Here is an 18550-nt window from a genome sequence, read left to right on the forward strand (position 1 = left end):
TTGCGTTTACTAAGGTTTTCTTCGAACAAAGTTGATTAGAATTAATAGCTAGAATTATGAGATTATCTCACATTTTTGACGTTAAGGATAGGAGAATCTGAATGCAATATAGTGAAAATGATGATCGATTTTTTTACTTTGAACAAATAATATTAATATCCAAATACAAAATTTCTGATATGAATAAAAAGAAGCTGTGACTCAATATTCCAAATGAAGTTTTAATTTTTAATTTGGTGTTGAAAACACGAGATGACAATATTCTAAGCACGGAATTATATTGATGAGATGAACAACAGATTAATTGAATTACTGTGTGAACTAACTAAAAATTGATAACAGTGTGGGCACGCACTTTTACCTGAGTATCAACAAACATTGAATTCCAAAAATTCACACTCTAAAGTGTGTTCTAGAAGGAACTGAATTGTAATTATGATTAAAATCTTATTCAGTGAGCAGAGGAATTAGAACATGAGGAAATCATCTATTGTGATATGAAAATTTAACAGCTGATAAATTGGGACATATCATTATCATTGGTCGTATTGCTTTTGCAATGAAAATGATTATAAACAATTAAGCAAATAAAGGAATAGCGAATCTGAGAGAACTAGTATTCAAAATAACCATCTCAACTTCCTTCGATCCCTTCAGAGTCAATATTCCATAGAATGTCAGCCGTAAAAAATGGCATTGAAGGTTCTCCATCTCACCATCTCCGAAGATATTACACTATTCACGCACAGTAGTTGCGAAAGCGTCGAGTGCTCGTCAGACAACAGGCAGATGCTCCGAAGGGGACGGGGTTCCTCCTTTCATCGAAAGAAAAAAAAAGATGCTGAAAAAATCCTTTCACATTTTTTCCCGCCAGTTCCCCTTCATAAATGCCTGACAAAAACCATTCCGTTGGATATCCAGGGAAATTTCCGCTGAAAAAAATTCCACATTGCAATCTGTTTTGCCTCTCTATCGACAGAGTTCTAGCGAAAAAACTTTCCATTTCGGAAATTCGCATTTTTTTACATTTCGAAAATCGAAAGGACAATCAAGTTTTGCACCACTAGTTAGCCCGGAAAAAATGAGCTGAAAAAGTCAATATGACAACCCATTTTGTCCCATTATCAACAAAGTTCCAGCAAAAAAACATTTTCGGAAATTTCTTTCCGCTGGAACTTTTGAACTATTGGGGCAAAATGGGTCGTCATACGGACTTTTTCAGCGGAAATTTCCCTGGCTATTGATTGGGGTCACTCTCGCCGCTCTCGCCGCCCTCCCCGCCATTCAAAAACATCAATCCCAAAAAATTAATCAAATCTGATTTCAAAGAAAGAAATCGCTGAATAAAATTAGAAATTAACTTCTCGAGCATTTGAAATTGATTCTCCATGGCCTCGGGTGGAAGAGTTTGTCCCAAGGCCACCGACAAAAAAAGGGGGCCAACTAAATTTCATTACGAATTTCGTACGTTGCTAATGGTAGAGTGGCCACAGGAATAAAGAAAACGTTAAAGCACACTCGAAACCTCGCGAGTAATTTCATGAAGTGTTGTAAGCCCAGTGTTCTCTCTCCCCCCCTGAAATTTCTTTTTTCACCTCAACAGTGTAGTGTTCCGTTGGTTTGTGTGGGTCTCGAAGCGTCGCGTCGAGTCTCGGCAAATTTCACAAATGGGTCAGCGGGCGGGCTAAAGCGGGTACTCCGCTCTGTATAGACGTCTTACGTACGTTTGGTAATATATTTGCAGTCTTACGAAAAAAAAAATCTGGTGGAGAGAGAGAGAAATACGTGACAATTTTTTCAAATGCAATTTAGCAATGAAATTTAATTGAAGGCTGAAATACGTTTTTTTAATTCTTGATGATGAGGAGGTTACGCCCCCGGCTCGGTCCGCTCAGCAACCCCTATTTGACCTCCATAATCCTTATTCTGACCATTGTGACCCTTAATCTGATTTTCGTGACCCTCATTATATTGCGACCTTTGATCTGACCCATACGACCCTTATTCTGACCTTTGTCACACTTAATCGGACCCTAGTGACCCTTATTCTAGCTCTCATGACCCTTAATCCGACCCTTGTGACCCTCAGTTTGACCTTCGTGACCCTTATTCTGACCCCCATGACCCTTAATATTCTAACCTTATTCATGACCTTGTAACCCTTAATTTTGGAGTCCTCATTTCGTGTACTATATTTCTATCACCAGAAGTCGATTTTGTTTTTTATAATTTACAGAGATTCCGGTCGCATCAACTTGTCCACTTGTTTTTCCTCTGAAAATTTGATTCGACCCTTGTGAACCTTCTTCTCACCCTCCTGACCCTTAATCTGACACTTGTGACCCTTAATCTAATCCTCGTGACCCTTATTGTGACCATTACGACCCATATTTTGACCCTCGTGTTTGAATTGAACGACTGGGTCTGGGGTACAATTTTCGGTCCAAGTTGTCAGTACTAACGACGAGTGATGCTTTGTGGCACATCGGTTTGCCTAACGAGTCCTAATTGGATCCTTGGTCAGTCAAAAGAGTGGGTGACGCATGCGCCGAGTGTCAACGATTGAACGGACTGTTTAATCGCACTGGCGACTTCCTCTCGTTTAGATTGTTTCTCCTAATGAACTTACCCAAAAATCGACCATTAGTTCATTAACACGCCGGCTGGCTGAGTCAATTTCCGCGTTAGGGTAATGATTTGGGAAAATGTAAATCAAAGGGAAATGACCTCAGGCCTGAATTCACAGCGTTTATGGGTATTTCTCATTGGGCGTTTATTGAAGTGGGAGAGATAACGCCGAAAATTAGCCCACAGGATGGTCAGTGAAATTTCAGGTGAAGTATTCAATATCACCATCCATTTTGTCCCATTATCAGTTAAGTTTTAGCTGAAGAATTTTTCCTCTCATTAGCAGGGATTAAAGCAAGTTTACCTCATATTAATTAACGTTCACTGATTTTTATTAAAAGTTGAAAATAATTTTTAACTCTCAATTATTAAATATTGAGCGATCAATTATAAATTTCTGAATTTCATTTTTCAATCAATCAAATGATTTTCAGTCTTGCGGAGTCTATTAATGATTTATCGAGGGAACAAATTAGCTAAAACAGCTTGATGTGTCAGGTTAACTTACGTTGTTCCTTCATTCGACGAAGATTTTTCTCTTGAACTCTCATTTTCTTCTTCTTCAAACGATAGCGTTCTTCATAGAGACTAATACGTATCGAAATTTTTCCTCTTATTGCAAACCATGTGGCTTCAACGGTAGTTGAAATGAAATAATTCAAGCGTTATTTTTTTTGTAATAAATTTCCTGGAATTGGAAAATGTGATTGTAAAAAATCAGAGGATTGTTTTACCTCGCAGCAACGTTCCGTAAATTTCAGATATACATATAATATCGTACGTGACATTTTCACGTTAACCATGAGACACATTTCAGTGGAAAACGTGACCAGTCGGTGTGAGTTAGCATTACGTCGTCGTCGAGCTGTGATTTACATTCAATTTCCTACTTCAGTATCCAACGTGAAAGATATTTCAACAATTTTATGTGATGAATGGACGTGAAATCTCCCCCCACTTCGTGAATAACGTGAGTTATTAAAAGTCTTGGCCCCGCAGGAGGAAGTTGCCAAGTGAGAAAGGGCAACATGAATGAAAACAGCTGTTGACACGATGACATCACAATTTTTAACGGTTGCAATTTTCCGGCAATTGAGTGAGATGAATCACTTGGGTGGGGAGCCAGGGAAATCTCAGCTGCGAAACTCAATATGACGACATCTTTTGCCCCAGTAATTTAAAAGTTCCAGTGGAAAAACGATTTCGAATTTTTTTTTCGAAATCGTTTTTTCGCTGGAACTTTGTTAATAATGGGGCAAAATGGGCTGTCATGTTGACTTTTCCGGATAATTTTTCCCTGGCTTTCCAAAGGTGCGGTCGAAATTCATTTTTCTTTTAGGTCAAATTCATCTTTTCCGAATACAGATTATAGAAATGAGGATTTATCAAGTTTTCTCCAGCAGAATGTCTTCGTGTTTGACTATCCAATAATCCTTTCATCAAACTCGACAGCTGGGAGGAAGTTAGTAACTAAGAAAGGGAGGCATGAATGAGAACATCCATCATTGACACAATTATATCACAATTTTTAACGCTTTCAATTTTCCAACAATTGAAAAAAATGAATCACTCGATTGGATAGCTAGGGAAATTTCAGCTGGAAAACTCAATATTACGACCTCTTTTGCCCCAGTAGTTCAAAAGTTCCAGCGGAAAAACGATTTCGAAATTTTTTTTTCGAAATCGTTTTTTCCCTGGAACTTTGTTAATAATGGGGCAAAATGGGTCGTCATATTGACTTATCCAACTCATTTTTCCCTGGCTTTTCGATGATGATGTCGAAATTTATTTTCTTTTCCATCAAAATTCATCTCCCGGAAACAGATCATCGAAATAATGAATTTTTCCGCTGGAGATGATGATTTCAATGATGGAGCAAAATAGATCATCATATAACTTTTTCAACGGAAATTTCCTTGACTATTCAATGGTCCTCATCAAACTCGCCGGCAGAGGAAGTTGCCAACTAAGAAAGGGCGACCGCTGAATGGAAACAGCTGCTAACCGCTGACGACACTTGGCTAAGATAGGTTAAACAAAGATTCCACGAACGCATGCGCAGACTATCATTTAACGTATCTGCTACTCTACACATCTGAGAATAACTCTGAACTCACTCACTCACTCGTGAACTCAGCGACTCTTTACTCTACTTCTCAATTTTGCAAAGTTGAAAGGAATGAATTAGAAAAAAATTGAAATTAAATTTTAAAGAGAATGAGAGGATATATAAATTTATATACCTCGTGTCTTCATTTTTGCTCGGTACGAAACGGCCCAGTCTGAAAGAAAAAATAAGACAGGCGTAAGTACTCGTTTCGTATTCAATAACCGAACAAAAACTTCTATTTAGTCTAATTAACATCAAAATCTCAGGCTTCATTACAGGAAAAATTTAGTGGAGGGGATCGAGAGTAGTCTCATTGGATAGCCAGGGAAATTTCCGCTGAAAAACTCAATATGACGACCCATTCTGCCCCATTACTTCTTTAATAACAACCAAAAAACGATTTCGAGTGAAAATTCAAGTTTCTCAAATATTCAAAAAACCAATAAAGCAAAATTAACTTAATAGTAGTGAACTGGATCGGAAATTTCCCGTTCTTTCCAACGTGCCTAAACTCATCTAATTCCGACCTCAACCTTTTGAGAAATCCCCGCTTATTCAAACTAACCTCAAAATCGACAGTGAAAAAAGTCAACATGTACCTTAAGGAACTTTCGCAGTAAATTTTGGGGCTATGAAATGGGGAAAAATACCAACGGCTATGAAATGAAAAGTTCCCGGATGTATTGAAATTTTATCATTTGGGTTTCTTTGCACTTATTATTCATGATTAATCAATTCCAAATAATTTTTATTCCGAAATATTATTTATCCGAATTTTTGAACAAATAAAAATTTTCATGAGAGATTTGATAACCACGCATTTTTGTTCGCCGCAGTTGGTATTCTTGTGTCCCGATAGAATCCTATAATGTACTATAGATATGCCTTGGCGGAGTTCACACGATGGTCTCCGCCGCGTGCACTCTAACCTCCCTCAACGTTGCCATGTTCAGCCATCAGTTTCCTCTAACTTAACTAAAATCCCAAACTATGCCGTACATTTTCAATAATTATAAATAATCCCTGTGGTGACGGCTAATGAAATTGTGGGGATATGTTCCTGAAATATATACGATTCCATTCGTAAAGCGTTTGGATTTTTATTCCACTGTTGATCATTTTTTTGTGATTTTTGAAAAAGTGGTGCCATAAGACTCTGTGTTGATGACACATTTTTCATATTTTCTCCTCAACAATCTACGTGATTCAGCGTATTGGGACTCCGGGATGATATTTGTAATCACTCAAAGAATCTATTCCCAAAATTTCAGCTCTGCAGTTCATTTCCTTCTACTCCCATATACTTACTGCGGAAGCCCATCTTGCCTCATTACTCGTTTAATTCCAGCAAAAAAACAATTTTAATTAATTAATTTAAGCCCGAATGGCAAAATGGGCTCATCAATCCAGACCTGAATCGAAAATTTCCCCGCCTCCCCATCAAAAACCGACCCCGCCATCCCGAGGAATTCGTATTCGTTCAAACTAACCTCAAAACCCCAACAAAAAAAAATTCGCCGTTAACCTCCTTACTTTTGCTCACTCCTTTGACCTAAAAAATTTCCATAGATACCCGGCCCCCAAAATTCTTTCCCACACACATTTTTTCTATGCCATGATCATTATTAGAAAGTATTTGGCGAGTCGAATGTACGAAACGAAAAAAAAAATAAGGTCAAGTCTTTCTTCGCACATTTCGGCCACACGAAATGGCGTTTCAACAGCGAATAGTGGCAGGTAGGTAGTGGTTTTACTCTTTCCCCTTGTCCCTTGCCCCCCCCCCCCCACCATTAGAAACCATTTTGGGGTTAGTGCCTTGGGTAAAAGGCGCAAAGAGCCGTTTCATGGCGAAAAAAAATCGACACGAAATCGGTATACGACTGGGCTCCACGTGAAGGTCAACTAGACGGGCCCATTTCCATGTATCTTGTCATTTCAAAAGATCGATCGCTTACCGATGATTAACGAGGGATAAACGTTAAACTCAACCGTCACATTAGGCTTTCCAGAGTTTACAATGATAATAACCCTCGTTAGATGCTGAAATGAACTAGCCAACTGATCGATGTTTAACGTCTGTCATTACCTAAATGCACGTCTGGGTAATTTTCACCCTGAAATTATCATTTTTATTTAAATAAACAGAAATTACTGGAACATTTGCAAATTGCGAGATGTTGACTTTCACCTTTTTCACAATTTTGCGGTTTTTTAGATGAACTGAAAAGGGCATGGACCACGTCGCCTCGAAAATGGCTTCTTTACATAGAAGATAGACAGAAGTAGTGGGGCAAAATGGGTTTGTGACCAGGGTTTTGAACCGGAAACTTTCCGATCTTTCGAAACCCACCGGTTTTATTGTTGTATCACTGTAGGTTTACGAGATATCGTCGATTGTTTATAACAACAATTTTGTGTTTTCAAGATAATGATTTTTATTGACTTTTTTTTCTTTCGTTTCCTGTTTTCAAAAAGAGATAGGCAAATTCGGGGAATAAGTTGATGAATACACGTGTGAGACAGACCGAGGGGCAATGCCACCTACGTGAGAGAGGGCCCTGGCGGTGCGGTTGGTGGGTATTTCGAGACAGACTGAGAATGCCTTCACGGTCTTCGGTGAAGCGCAGTGCGTGCAGTTGAGGCAGACACGTGCGTGCAAGAGGAAAAGACGCAAAATCCAGAGGGGATGAGGATAGATGGGCAAGAGAGGGAGAGAGAGAGGTGGTGGAGGGAGAGTGACACGGCAACAGGCTGCCAGGCAACACAACGCATCCTGCCCCGGGGAGAGGCTACTTTGTCTGGAATTTTGAGGCAAACGGCCCTTCAGGACCAGTCCGAGGTATACGGGTACAAAATCAACGGACGGGGATTCTTCGGAGAATGCATTCCAGGGGATATAAATTTTTTTTTCGACGAATTTTCAAGTTTCAAAAATGAAGTTGAATGAAAAACTGGCATTTTTTTACTCTCGAGTGGAAACTTTGTGGCCGTTCAAATTTAAGTTTTGGATTTTTTGTGTTATATCGAATGAATGAAGGGAATTGAATCTTTTTTTTCAAATGGAGGTATTGTTGAGCCCTATCGCTCGCCATTAATTAAAATTCAATTCAGCGATTAGTTTTTTTAATTTTTGAATTTTTTCGAAAATCGATTGTCCCGCGATACCTGAAAAAAATATTCTGAATTGATTGAATGATGGCTTGAATACAAGATCAATTTCCCACTTGTTTTTCTATTAAAAGTCATCAATTCTGTCTTTTTGAATATTTCATCTCTTTTTGTTTCATTTTTATATTCATCTCAATATTTTTATAATTAATTATTGATCATTTGTTTCATTTTAAAAAGAGAAAAAATTGAAATTTTGCCCTGAGATAATTTTTTTTTGCTCAGAAAAATTATTTAGTATTTGATATTACAAGTAAATTGAGAAACTTCATTGTTGAAGATGAAGAAAGAATTGCATTAATCAAAATCAACGGATGGGGATTTTTCCGAGAATGCATTCCAGGGGATATTAATTTTTTTCCATGAATTTTTAAATTTCAAAAATGAAATTAAATGAAAAACAGTCAATTTTCAATTTTTTTCCCATAAAAAATCATCAATTCTATAATTTTTCATATTTCATGTTTTTTCATTTCCGTCTCGGCGGGCGCAAAGTTACATTTCCCTCCCGCTTCGCGGGACGATTAAGAAAGAATTGCATTGATAATAACAAACACAGCGTTCGCTTTCACTTGACATCATTTATCCATTGGAATAGTGGATCAAGTCCACGGGAGGCCTTTCCCCCCTTCCCCGTCTTTCGCAGCGATAACCCTCCCGACGTCCGATTGTGCAACGTCGCATATAATTATGGACATTATAAAACATGCCGAGGTAGACCGTAGGTGTCTCACATTCACCTGAAACCTTCACACTGTATTTTTTTTTTACATCTATTATTTTTTTTACACTGTCTACGGCTGGTGAGTCGTCAATTGTGTTGAGGAGTGACGAGTTGGAGAATTTTATGCAGGATTTTTAAAATTTTTTGGGGATGCGTCGAGAGACGTTTTTTGTGGGGATTCAATTCTGTACAAAAATGTCGGATGAGTTTTGCAGTCAATTTTGTTCATTTTCTCAGCAATGACAGGTTTTTAGAGAAAATTTTGAACAGATTTTTAGAAGACATCTTTTGTAGGAAATTCAATTCTCGACAAAAAATGTCTTCCAACATTTTTTCTAAAAACCTATAATCTCTGAGATAACAAACAAACCTGACAAAATTGCAGAGACTTGAATTTCTACAAAAAATTCTCTACAAACATTTTCTCTAAAAAAAAATGGAAGAGTTGGGGATTTTATTGAGAGACTTTTTGAATTTTTTCGGGAATGCCTTAAGAGACATTTTTTGTGAGGATTCAATTATCTACAAAAATGTCAGATGATTTTTTGGTCTTGTTAATTATTCCAGAAATGACAGGGTTTTCGAAAAAATGTTAAACGACATTGTTTGTAGAGAATTGAATTTACTACAAAAAATGTCTTTTAACGTTCTTCATAAAAACCTGACATCACTGAGATAACAAACAAAACTGACAAAATTATAGAGAATTTAATTTGCAATTCAATTCAATTCTAAAAATGTCTTAACAATTTTTTCAAAAAAAAAATGTTATTTGTGAGATAATAAACAAAACTGACAAATTTTATTTTGTAGAGAATGGAAGTGGAAATTCAATTCTTCCAAAAAATCTCTTAACATTTTCTCTAAAAAAAGGAAGGACTGGAGAATTTTTCCATTTTTGGGGGAATCAGTCAAGAGACGTTTTTTGTGGGGATTCAATTGTCTACAAAAATGTCAGATGATTTTTTAGTCAATTTTGTTTATTATCTCAGAAATGATGGGTTTTTAGAGAAAATGTTAGAAGACATTTTTTAATAGGAAATTCAATTCTCTGCAAAAAAAAATCTCCTTCAACCTTTTTTTTTTAAACTGTGAGCTAATGAACAAAAGTTACAGAATGGATTTTGTAGAGAATTGAATTTCCAATTCAATTCTAATTTTTATAATAATTTAAAAAAACCCTCAGACTCTCAAACCCTGAAACTCTTGCAGGGTGTTTTGTTTTAATTGTAAATTTTATACAGAATTTAATTGGAAATTCAATTCTTCAATTCTTTCAAGTAATGGTAATTCTTTTTCTTTCTTTCCAATTTTGTTCATTATCTCAGAAACGACAGCTTTTTAGACAAAACGTGAAAAACCATTTTCTTCAGAGAATTGAATTCTCCACAAAAAACTCCTACGACATTTTTCCCTGCACCCCCTCCCCTCCGAGATATTCTTGAAACAAACTCAACAAACTTGCGAGTCGGAGTTGACCGAAGCCTTCAACGACAAAAGACTTTCCGCTGAATCGATGGAATCGCAATCAGTCCCTGGGTATTGATTACATGCAGGAGACGTGTGAAACCGGAGTAACACGATATGCAATTGTACTCCTTTCCTCCTTCATCACCAACCAACAAACAGGATAACTGAAATGGTTATCGTCATGGGAGGGTTTTGAATTTCCCGCGACCAGTATTTCCCGTATCCTCCATTCACTTCCGGTTAATTCATACATTTTCGTTACAATTTCAAAAACCGTTGCCGAAATAATCCAATAATACTAACAATAAAAAATTAATGAAAAATAAATGAACAAATAAATAATTGTAAAAAAATTTGAAACAAAATAAAAATAAAAAATTTGAATAATCGTTTGAAAAAATAATTTCATTGAATACGGGGACCCATTTTGCCCCAACAGATCAAAAGTTCCAGCAAAAACAAATTTTTGAAATTTTTTTTTCGAAATCATTTTTTTTTGCTGGAATTTTGTTAATAATGGGGAAAAATGGATGGTTATACTGTTTTTTTTCAACAGAAATTACCCACTCCTTGAGCAGAGCAAGAATAATTTTAAAATTTCACAAATAATACGGCCTGATTATCCCCTTTTCACATCCCACAGCTGTTGGAAAATACAGTTGGTCTCTGAATGCTATTAGTATTGCAACTTGTTTCGTTATGCCACTAAGCAGCAACAAAACGTACTTTCTATCTTGGCAATACGTTCCACGAATCAAAAGTACCATACAAAACGAAAAGAACAGACGAAAATGAAATGAATAGCAGGCCTGGCATTTAAAGTAGCTCTACCCTTACGGTAAATTCAAAGATTATTGAAAACTGCAAAAAAAATTGCAGAAAACTCGATTAGATTCGGAATTCTAATTTTTTTCTCAATGTATTTATCGTTCTGGTATTTCAAAGAAGAAATGTTTAAAAATCAGGATTTAACCCAGTGTCTTATGTGAAAATCAACATTTCCATTGTAATCAAAGATTAAAATCTGAATTTTTTTTCATTAGATATGAAAAAATCAAGAATTTTTTTGACACCGCATAAAAAATAATCCACCGTTTTGCAAATAAGTTTTATTATTCATTTATAAGAGGGAACTGTTTGATAAAATATCAATATTTTGCAAAATTTAATTTAGATAATGCTGACTTGATTGAATGAATTTTTTCAAATTTTTTCCATGCAATTTAGTTGAAAAATTTTTAAACTGAAAATATCCAAAAGTACCGCGTAGTCCGGCCATGTTGTAACTCGTGAATTAGGGAAAAAAAATATACAATGAGAATAAGAATGGATAAAATAAAATTAATCTAATTGTAAAAACGGAGCTGGAAATCAAATCAAATAAAATAGTATAAATTACCCTAAATTTCGTTGTTCTCGCTGATTTTTCCTTGGCTGTTTATTGAAACCGAAAAATTCAGATGATTTATCAAAATTTGAATTTGAGAACTCTGACACTGATGTGGCAAAATGAGTTAGAAAAAATATCAATATTTTGCGAAACCCAATTTAGATAACGCCGTGACTTCAATCGAAAGCCCGAGTTGTAGACCCGAATTTGTAGCAGGGATGTCAATTGGGCTCAAATGAAAGAGCGAGTCTCGAAATGGCGTGATAATGTCTCTAAACATGACAAATGTCTCTAAAGATGATGTCTGTTTTCAATTGAAAAGCCGAGTTGTGACAACATTGTCTAGGAGGACAATGGGATCTAGGAGTATGTATAGAACATTGGGGTCTAGGAGTCTCCCCTGGTTCAAAACCATCTTTGGAGGCCCTAGCACGCCATTCCTCAACCCGCTCTTTCATTTGAGCCTAAAAAAACATTCATATCTTGTCTGACATCTCTGCTACAAACTCGGGTCTTCAACTCCGGCCTTCAATTGAAAGCCCGAGTTGTAGACCCGAGTTTGTAGCAGCGATGTCAGACAAGATATGAATGTTTTTTTGGGCTCAAAAGAAATAGCGAGTCTCGAAATGGCATGATAATGTCTCTAAACATGACAAATGTCTCTAAAGATGATGTCTGTTTTCAATTGAAAAGCAGAGTTGTGACAACATTGTCCATTGGGGTCTAGGAGTCTCCCCTGCTTGGAAAATTATCCTTAGAATCATCTGCACTATATTTGGATACCCGCTCCTGCACTCGAGCCTTATATGAATTTCTGCGTGCGACACGCTGCGTGTTGTAGTGCTGGCCGACCCATATATGAATCTGCGTGTCACACGCCGCGTGTCACACGCTGCGTATGGTGGTGCGAATAACCACGGCGTTTAGATAATACTGACTGGGTATGAATTTTTTCAAATTTTTTCCGTGCAATTTAGTTGAAAAATTTAAAAACTGAAAATATCCAAGAGTACAGCGTAGCCCGGCCGAAGAGTAGAGCTACTTTAAAAATATTCGAAAAGTGGACTTTATGCAAGTTCTCTATTCAGTATAGAAAAAAATTGAACTACTTGGATCCAACATCCTTAGGTTGTTGTTTTCCGTTGAAGTCTGCGGTTTTTCGGAACACTGTCATTTACGTATTTGCATTATCATCTGCACTGTGGGAAGTGAGTGTGCACTCCCCTCTCTCACTGCTGCAATGATTAATGCGATGAGTAAAGGAATAAGTAACTGGAAGTCCTGTGTAAATTCGATCGGCAGTCTTAGTCACCCGGACGTCTTTGAGGTATGACCTCTGCCGGAAAATCCTATTCATCTTGGGGATCTTTGAACGCTAATTTTGAGGTGACGTATGTACACAGCACAGTGAGTCACATGTTTTCGTCGGAAAATCGATATTTTTGGGAGGAGAGGCGCGTGTTGCTGAGGGGTGTCTCGAAAATTAGTGAAGAAATGTGGAAAGAGATTTTTCTTGAGAAAAATCTTATTTTTAATTCTGTTAGAAAAAAGGAGTTGATTTTTTTTTCAGAAATATTTGAAAATCATATTATATTATTTAATTCGTGGGGAATTAAACTTTTTCGGAAAAAAGAGTGGATTTGTTTTTCAGAAATATTTGAAAACCATATTATATTATTTGATTCGAGGAGAATTAAACTCTTTTAGGGAAAAGAGTTGATTTTTTTTCAGAAATGTTTGCAAATCATATTATATTATTTAATTCAAGGGGAATTAAACTCTTTTAGAAAAAAGAGTCGATTTTTTTTTCAAAAATATTTGCAAATTACATTGGACTTTCGTTGTTGAATTCTATCAGACGAAAAAAAATTGATTGTCTTGTTAAGCAAACGGATTTAGAAAAAAATATCGAGATTTGAATTTTTTGGGAATTTTGATTTTTTACAAAAATTGTCTTTCATAAATAGTTCCTGATTGAACATCACTCAAATGTCAATTGAGTGATGTTTTTAATCAGAAATAAATTTATCTTTCTCGTGAATATTTAAAATATAAATGGGTTGATGAATAATATTAGAAAGTGTTTGTGGAGAATCCAATTTTCTACGAGAAAAGTTATAAAAATTTTCTCTGAATCGAGTATTGTCTGAAATAATTGTGAATCAAAATTGTCAATTTTTTTGTTCATTGAATTATATAGTATCTTATCGTATTTCCAAAAATTCCAAGAAAATCCTCATTCTTATCAAATGACGTCAAAAAAATTGATGACATTTTGAGAAATTTCCGATAATCGTTTTGTTTGTCACCGAAACGTGCGTTCAGTTTCAAAATAATTTCGCAATCAATTTACTGATGTTTTCATGAAGAAAAAAATTATCTTCCTCGTAATAAATAATTTCATAAATAATGTCATAAAGTCTCTGTGGAGAATTGAATTTTCGACAAAAGAAGTTATGAAAATTTTCTCTGAATCGACTTTTTTAAAAACTATCGCTGAATCAAAATTGTCAAAATCTTTTCATTGAATTATCTAGTCTAAACGAAATGTAATTCGTATCGTATTTCCAAAAATTCCAAAAAAATCTTCATTCTTATCAATTCACCTCGAAACACTAGCTGACATTTTGGGAAATTGCAGGTAATAATTTTTTTCTCATAGAAACGCCAGTTGAATTGCAAAATAATTTCCAAAGCTGAAATTTCCGCAAAATCTTCCATAGAGTTTTTTCAAATATTTTCTGATTAAAACTGTCAAAATTTCAATTGATCGATATCTTTAATGAGAAAAAATTTCTGACAATCATTTTGTTTGTCACAGAAACGTCAGGAGATTTGCAAAATAATTACGCAATAGAATCAATTAATTCAGAATTCGCAAAATCTTTTGTACAGTTATTTCAGCGAGCGAGTAAATCATTTTCATTTAGCACTCGAGGGAAATTTGTGAACACGTGGTGGCCGTATGGTTCTGTGAAACGCTTCCTGTCCACTCGAGAGTGCGGAGCCAACGCCACTTGAATTTCCAGCCCAGAAAAAGATTAGAAGAAAATCCTATCGTCAAAAGTATAAAAAAATGAAAAGGAAATGAAAAAATGAAAACATTCGAAAATTTAAATTTGCCCGAAAAAACTTAAGCTAAACAATTTAGTTGCGATTTCCGAGCGAATGATCAATTAATAAAAATAGAAAGAACAGATTTTTCCAGTTTTTTTCTCATTGATTTTTTTCCTTTCTAATCATGAATTTTCCCATTAACGTCACGCGAACGAAGTAAACGTGCGCGTCTATCACTCCCCGCAACCTTGGTCTCAAGTTCACAGGAAACCCCACATTCATCTCTGTCTTTCTCTCTCTCTGAGAAAACTCGATAATCCAAATGAAAGGAAATTATTTAGTGAATAACTCGCAAATGTTTCGCATTTTATTGTTGGGAAAATGTTGGAGCCAGTGATGTTGGCGAAACGTCGGCAGCAGATGGCACTGGTGCTTGAGAGCAGCTGGGTCATGTGCTCCATCCAACTTCATCTCAAGATTTTCAACAAATGCCATCATTATTGCACTATAAAAAAGTTATGGCCGAATAAACCGGACAATTTATAATTTGAAAAAAAATTTTCTTCTCAATTTGAAGAAGTAATTTTTTTTCGTTAACACAATTGCTTCGCCTACTTCAATAATGTTGAAAAAAAATATTACTCTTGTTTTTTCAATTTTCACCTAAAAAATTAGAAACAAAACTGATTTCAGTATCAAAACGACAAAACTGTTCAAGTCGATTTGGATTATTTTCAGGTTTCTGTTGAATATCTCGGAATCTAAGGGGGATAGAAAAATTTTTATCATGACCTTTTTTGTAGAGCGTATTGAGGGCTACAAAAATGGTTTGTACAAAATTTCTGTATTTCCCTTAGATTCCGAGATATTCCTTGAAAACTCGGGTCAAGGCTAAATCGACTTGAACCGTTTTTCCGCTTTGCTACAGAATTTTAATCTACTCAACTTGACGAAATACTTTTTTTCGTGGACACAATTAGTTTTTCCATTTCAATAATATTGAACTATTGTTTTTTAATTTTGAACAAAAAATTCTAGAACAAAAATGATTTCAATAGCGAAGTGGTAAAACAGTATGTTGATTAGTGTCCAGCTTTCAGTGGATATCTCGGAATCTAAGCGAGATGGCAAAATTTTCATCACGACCTTTTTTCTAGAACACATTGAGAGCTACAAAAAAGGTTATGAGCAAAATTTCGCTATTTCCTTTAGATTCGGAGATATTCCTCGAAAACTCAACTCAGGGCTAAATCACCACAAACCATTTTCCCGCTTCGCTGCTGAATTTTTTTTCTCAATTTAACAAAATAATTGTCCATCATTACAGACAATTATTTCTTGCACTTCAATAATGCTGAACCAAAAATGTTGAGCCCTTGTTTTCTCCATTTTGACCAAAAACTTCTGGAACAAAAATTACTATTGTCCAGTTTTCACTGAATATCTCAAAATCTTAGCGGGATAGTAAAATTTTCGTCATAACCTCTTTTGCAGCCCTCACAGCGCTCTACAAAAAAGGTCGTCCCAAAAATCTCGCCATTTCCCTTAGATTCGGAGATAATCCTCAAAAACTCACGCAGTTTGCCCGCTTCGCCACTGAAATCTGCACTTCCCGTATTTTTTACCTGAAAACAATCATCCTAAATAAACAAATGCCTCATTATTCACTAAAAAATTCAATTCATCACTTAACCCCGAGGACTGAAATCCGCCGGCCGAACAGAATCGCACCGCAAAAAAAAAAATTCCAAAAATCCACTTACGTTCGTCGCGCCTTGATCGCCCAATCCATATCGTGCGACGTATCCACGCGTGATAACTTGAATACAATCCACAAAACTAATTATCCACCAGATGAATCAATAAATCCCGAACAACTGTGATGCCAGTGACCCCTCAGCCCGAGCCTTGAACAGAATTTCCAAATGATAGCACTCGCGCACCCACAATCACCACAACAGCATAACCACACGGATCAAATCATACGAACAACAATCAGTGAATACAATCTTGAACAATATCCGATGACGTTGAAATCACTTCATACAATCATTGGCATTGGTTTTTTTTCCCACAAAGTGTGAGTAGCGTAGCGCAAGCGTCCGTTGGACGCCCCGATATCGTCTGAAGACACAACATTCGTCGGTAAAAATTCGCAATAATCCACTAATAAATCCATTTGATTGATCACGAGAGAATCATCGGATTAATGATGAGTCACATGGAGTCCGCTGATGGCATTTTGTCAATTACTCCTTCAAATACTTCGCCGAGCACTCGATTTTTCCCTTATCGCGCGTCCAATTATTATTTCCCTTTTCAACTGTTTTTACTCAGTCGCAATATCATCGGTGATGAAAACAAATAAACTCAGTGAACGATGATTATTATTTTTTTTAACAATTAGAGGGAGAGGGAGAGGTAACGACGCGTTTTTCGGGGAAAAAAAAACGAGTCGCAAAGCTGCCACGACGACGGCCCAGCGAAGACTGAGGCCGAGTGCGCGCGCCGTTGCTGATGCGCATGGCGGGGCGTCGGAGGGGGGGAAGCGACTGGTCGCGGTTCGGTCGGGAGGGGGGGAGGGGTGCAGACCCGTGGTGAGAGGGCTTGGTGCCCCCCGGTAAAATTAAAGGGAAAGAGATTATTTTTTTCGGGGATTTTTGGATTAAAAAGTGAGGGGAGGGGAGAGGTTGTTTTGTTGGGTAGTTGGGGATTTTTTTTTTGTTGAAATGGGAGGTTTGTTAATTGTTACAATGAGGCTTGTTTTTTTGGAGTGTGTTTGATGAAGCGGTTATGATAGAAAAAGTCCGAAAATGATATTTTTAGATCTTATTCGTCCGTGTGTGACAATTTTTGGGCAATTGTTGACTGATGAACTGATGAGATTTAATTATTTTTTAAAGTGTGGTGTTGTTGAGTTATATCGACGTTATTGAATTGTAATTCGTACTAGGGGGCTACACCCCTGCTCGCTCCGCTCGCCGACTCTGTGACCTTTAATCGGACCCTCGTGGTCCTCATTCTCACCCTCGTAAACCCCTGGTGAACCGGATTTTGACCCTTCATTTCTGACCTTTAATTTTCGAGCCTTAATTTCGAGTACCAAATTTTCACCACCAAAAGTCGATTTGGAATTTTTCAATATAGAGAGATATTGAGACCCTTATTTTGACCCTCGGTTTCCGCTCCCCATGACCCTTATTTGGACCTTTAATCTGATTTTTGTGACTTTTAATCCGACTCTTGTGACCATTATTTAGATTAGGCTGACCCTCATTATAACCCCCATGAGCTTTATTTTCATCCTGGTGACCCTTAATTTCTGACACTCGTGACCCTTATTTGGACCGTTAATCTGACCTTTGTAATCCTTAATCTGACCCTTGTAACCCTCATTTAGATCCTTAAGCTGATTCTCAGTATAACCCTCATGACCCTTATTTTGACCCTGGTGACCCTTGGTTTTGACCCCCATGTCCCTTATTAGGACCCTTAATCTGATCCTTGTGACATTCATTGAGACTTTTAAACTGACCCTTGTTACCCTTCTTTGGGCCCTTAATCTAATCCGTGTGACCCCTAATCTGACCAACATAACCCTTGATTTGACCCTTGTGAACCAAATTTTGACCCTTATTCTGACCCTTATGACCTTTAACCTAACCCTCATGACCCTTATTCTGACCCTCATAACCCTTTCTCGGACCCTCACGACCCTTAATTTCGGAGTCTTAATTTCGAGTACCAAATTTTTATCACCAGAAGTCGATTTGAATTTTAATAATATAGAAAGATATTAATTTTTAGAATTTTGAAATTTGATAGGGGAAGGTAGGGTAAAATGGACACTTCTGACTTTTTTTGAAATATTCATCACGTGTTGAATTGTTCATGAAATGGAATAATTTTATTTTTCAATTGAAAGAACAATGATCCCTCTTTGTCATGAGCTTAGACTGAGCTCAATTGATAAATCTTTTTCTGAGTTATGAATATTTGTAAA

General features: G+C 36.5%; 1 protein-coding gene across 2 annotated transcripts in view; it reads right to left on the reverse strand.

Moving 5' to 3' along the window:
- Positions 1–17019, reverse strand: part of LOC107035927 (protein gustavus) — a 58881-nt gene extending 41862 nt beyond the window's left edge. Inside the window, exons 1-2 of one of the 2 annotated variants that reach the window (XM_015253576.1) lie at positions 16311–17019; positions 4872–4910 (exon numbers count right to left, since the gene is read on the reverse strand). In XM_015253576.1, coding sequence (XP_015109062.1) covers positions 4872–4910; positions 16311–16339 — 68 coding nt within the window. In that variant the 5' untranslated portion in view covers positions 16340–17019. The remainder of the gene's footprint in view (positions 1–4871; positions 4911–16310) is intronic. The other variant, XM_015253577.1, reaches the window with a different exon arrangement.
- Positions 17020–18550: the final 1531 nt, after the last annotated feature.

The sequence above is a fragment of the Diachasma alloeum genome, unplaced genomic scaffold (assembly GCF_001412515.2).
Source record: "Diachasma alloeum isolate Michigan unplaced genomic scaffold, Dall2.0 Dall_scaffold_00202, whole genome shotgun sequence".
In the NCBI taxonomy this organism is placed as follows: domain Eukaryota; kingdom Metazoa; phylum Arthropoda; class Insecta; order Hymenoptera; family Braconidae; genus Diachasma; species Diachasma alloeum.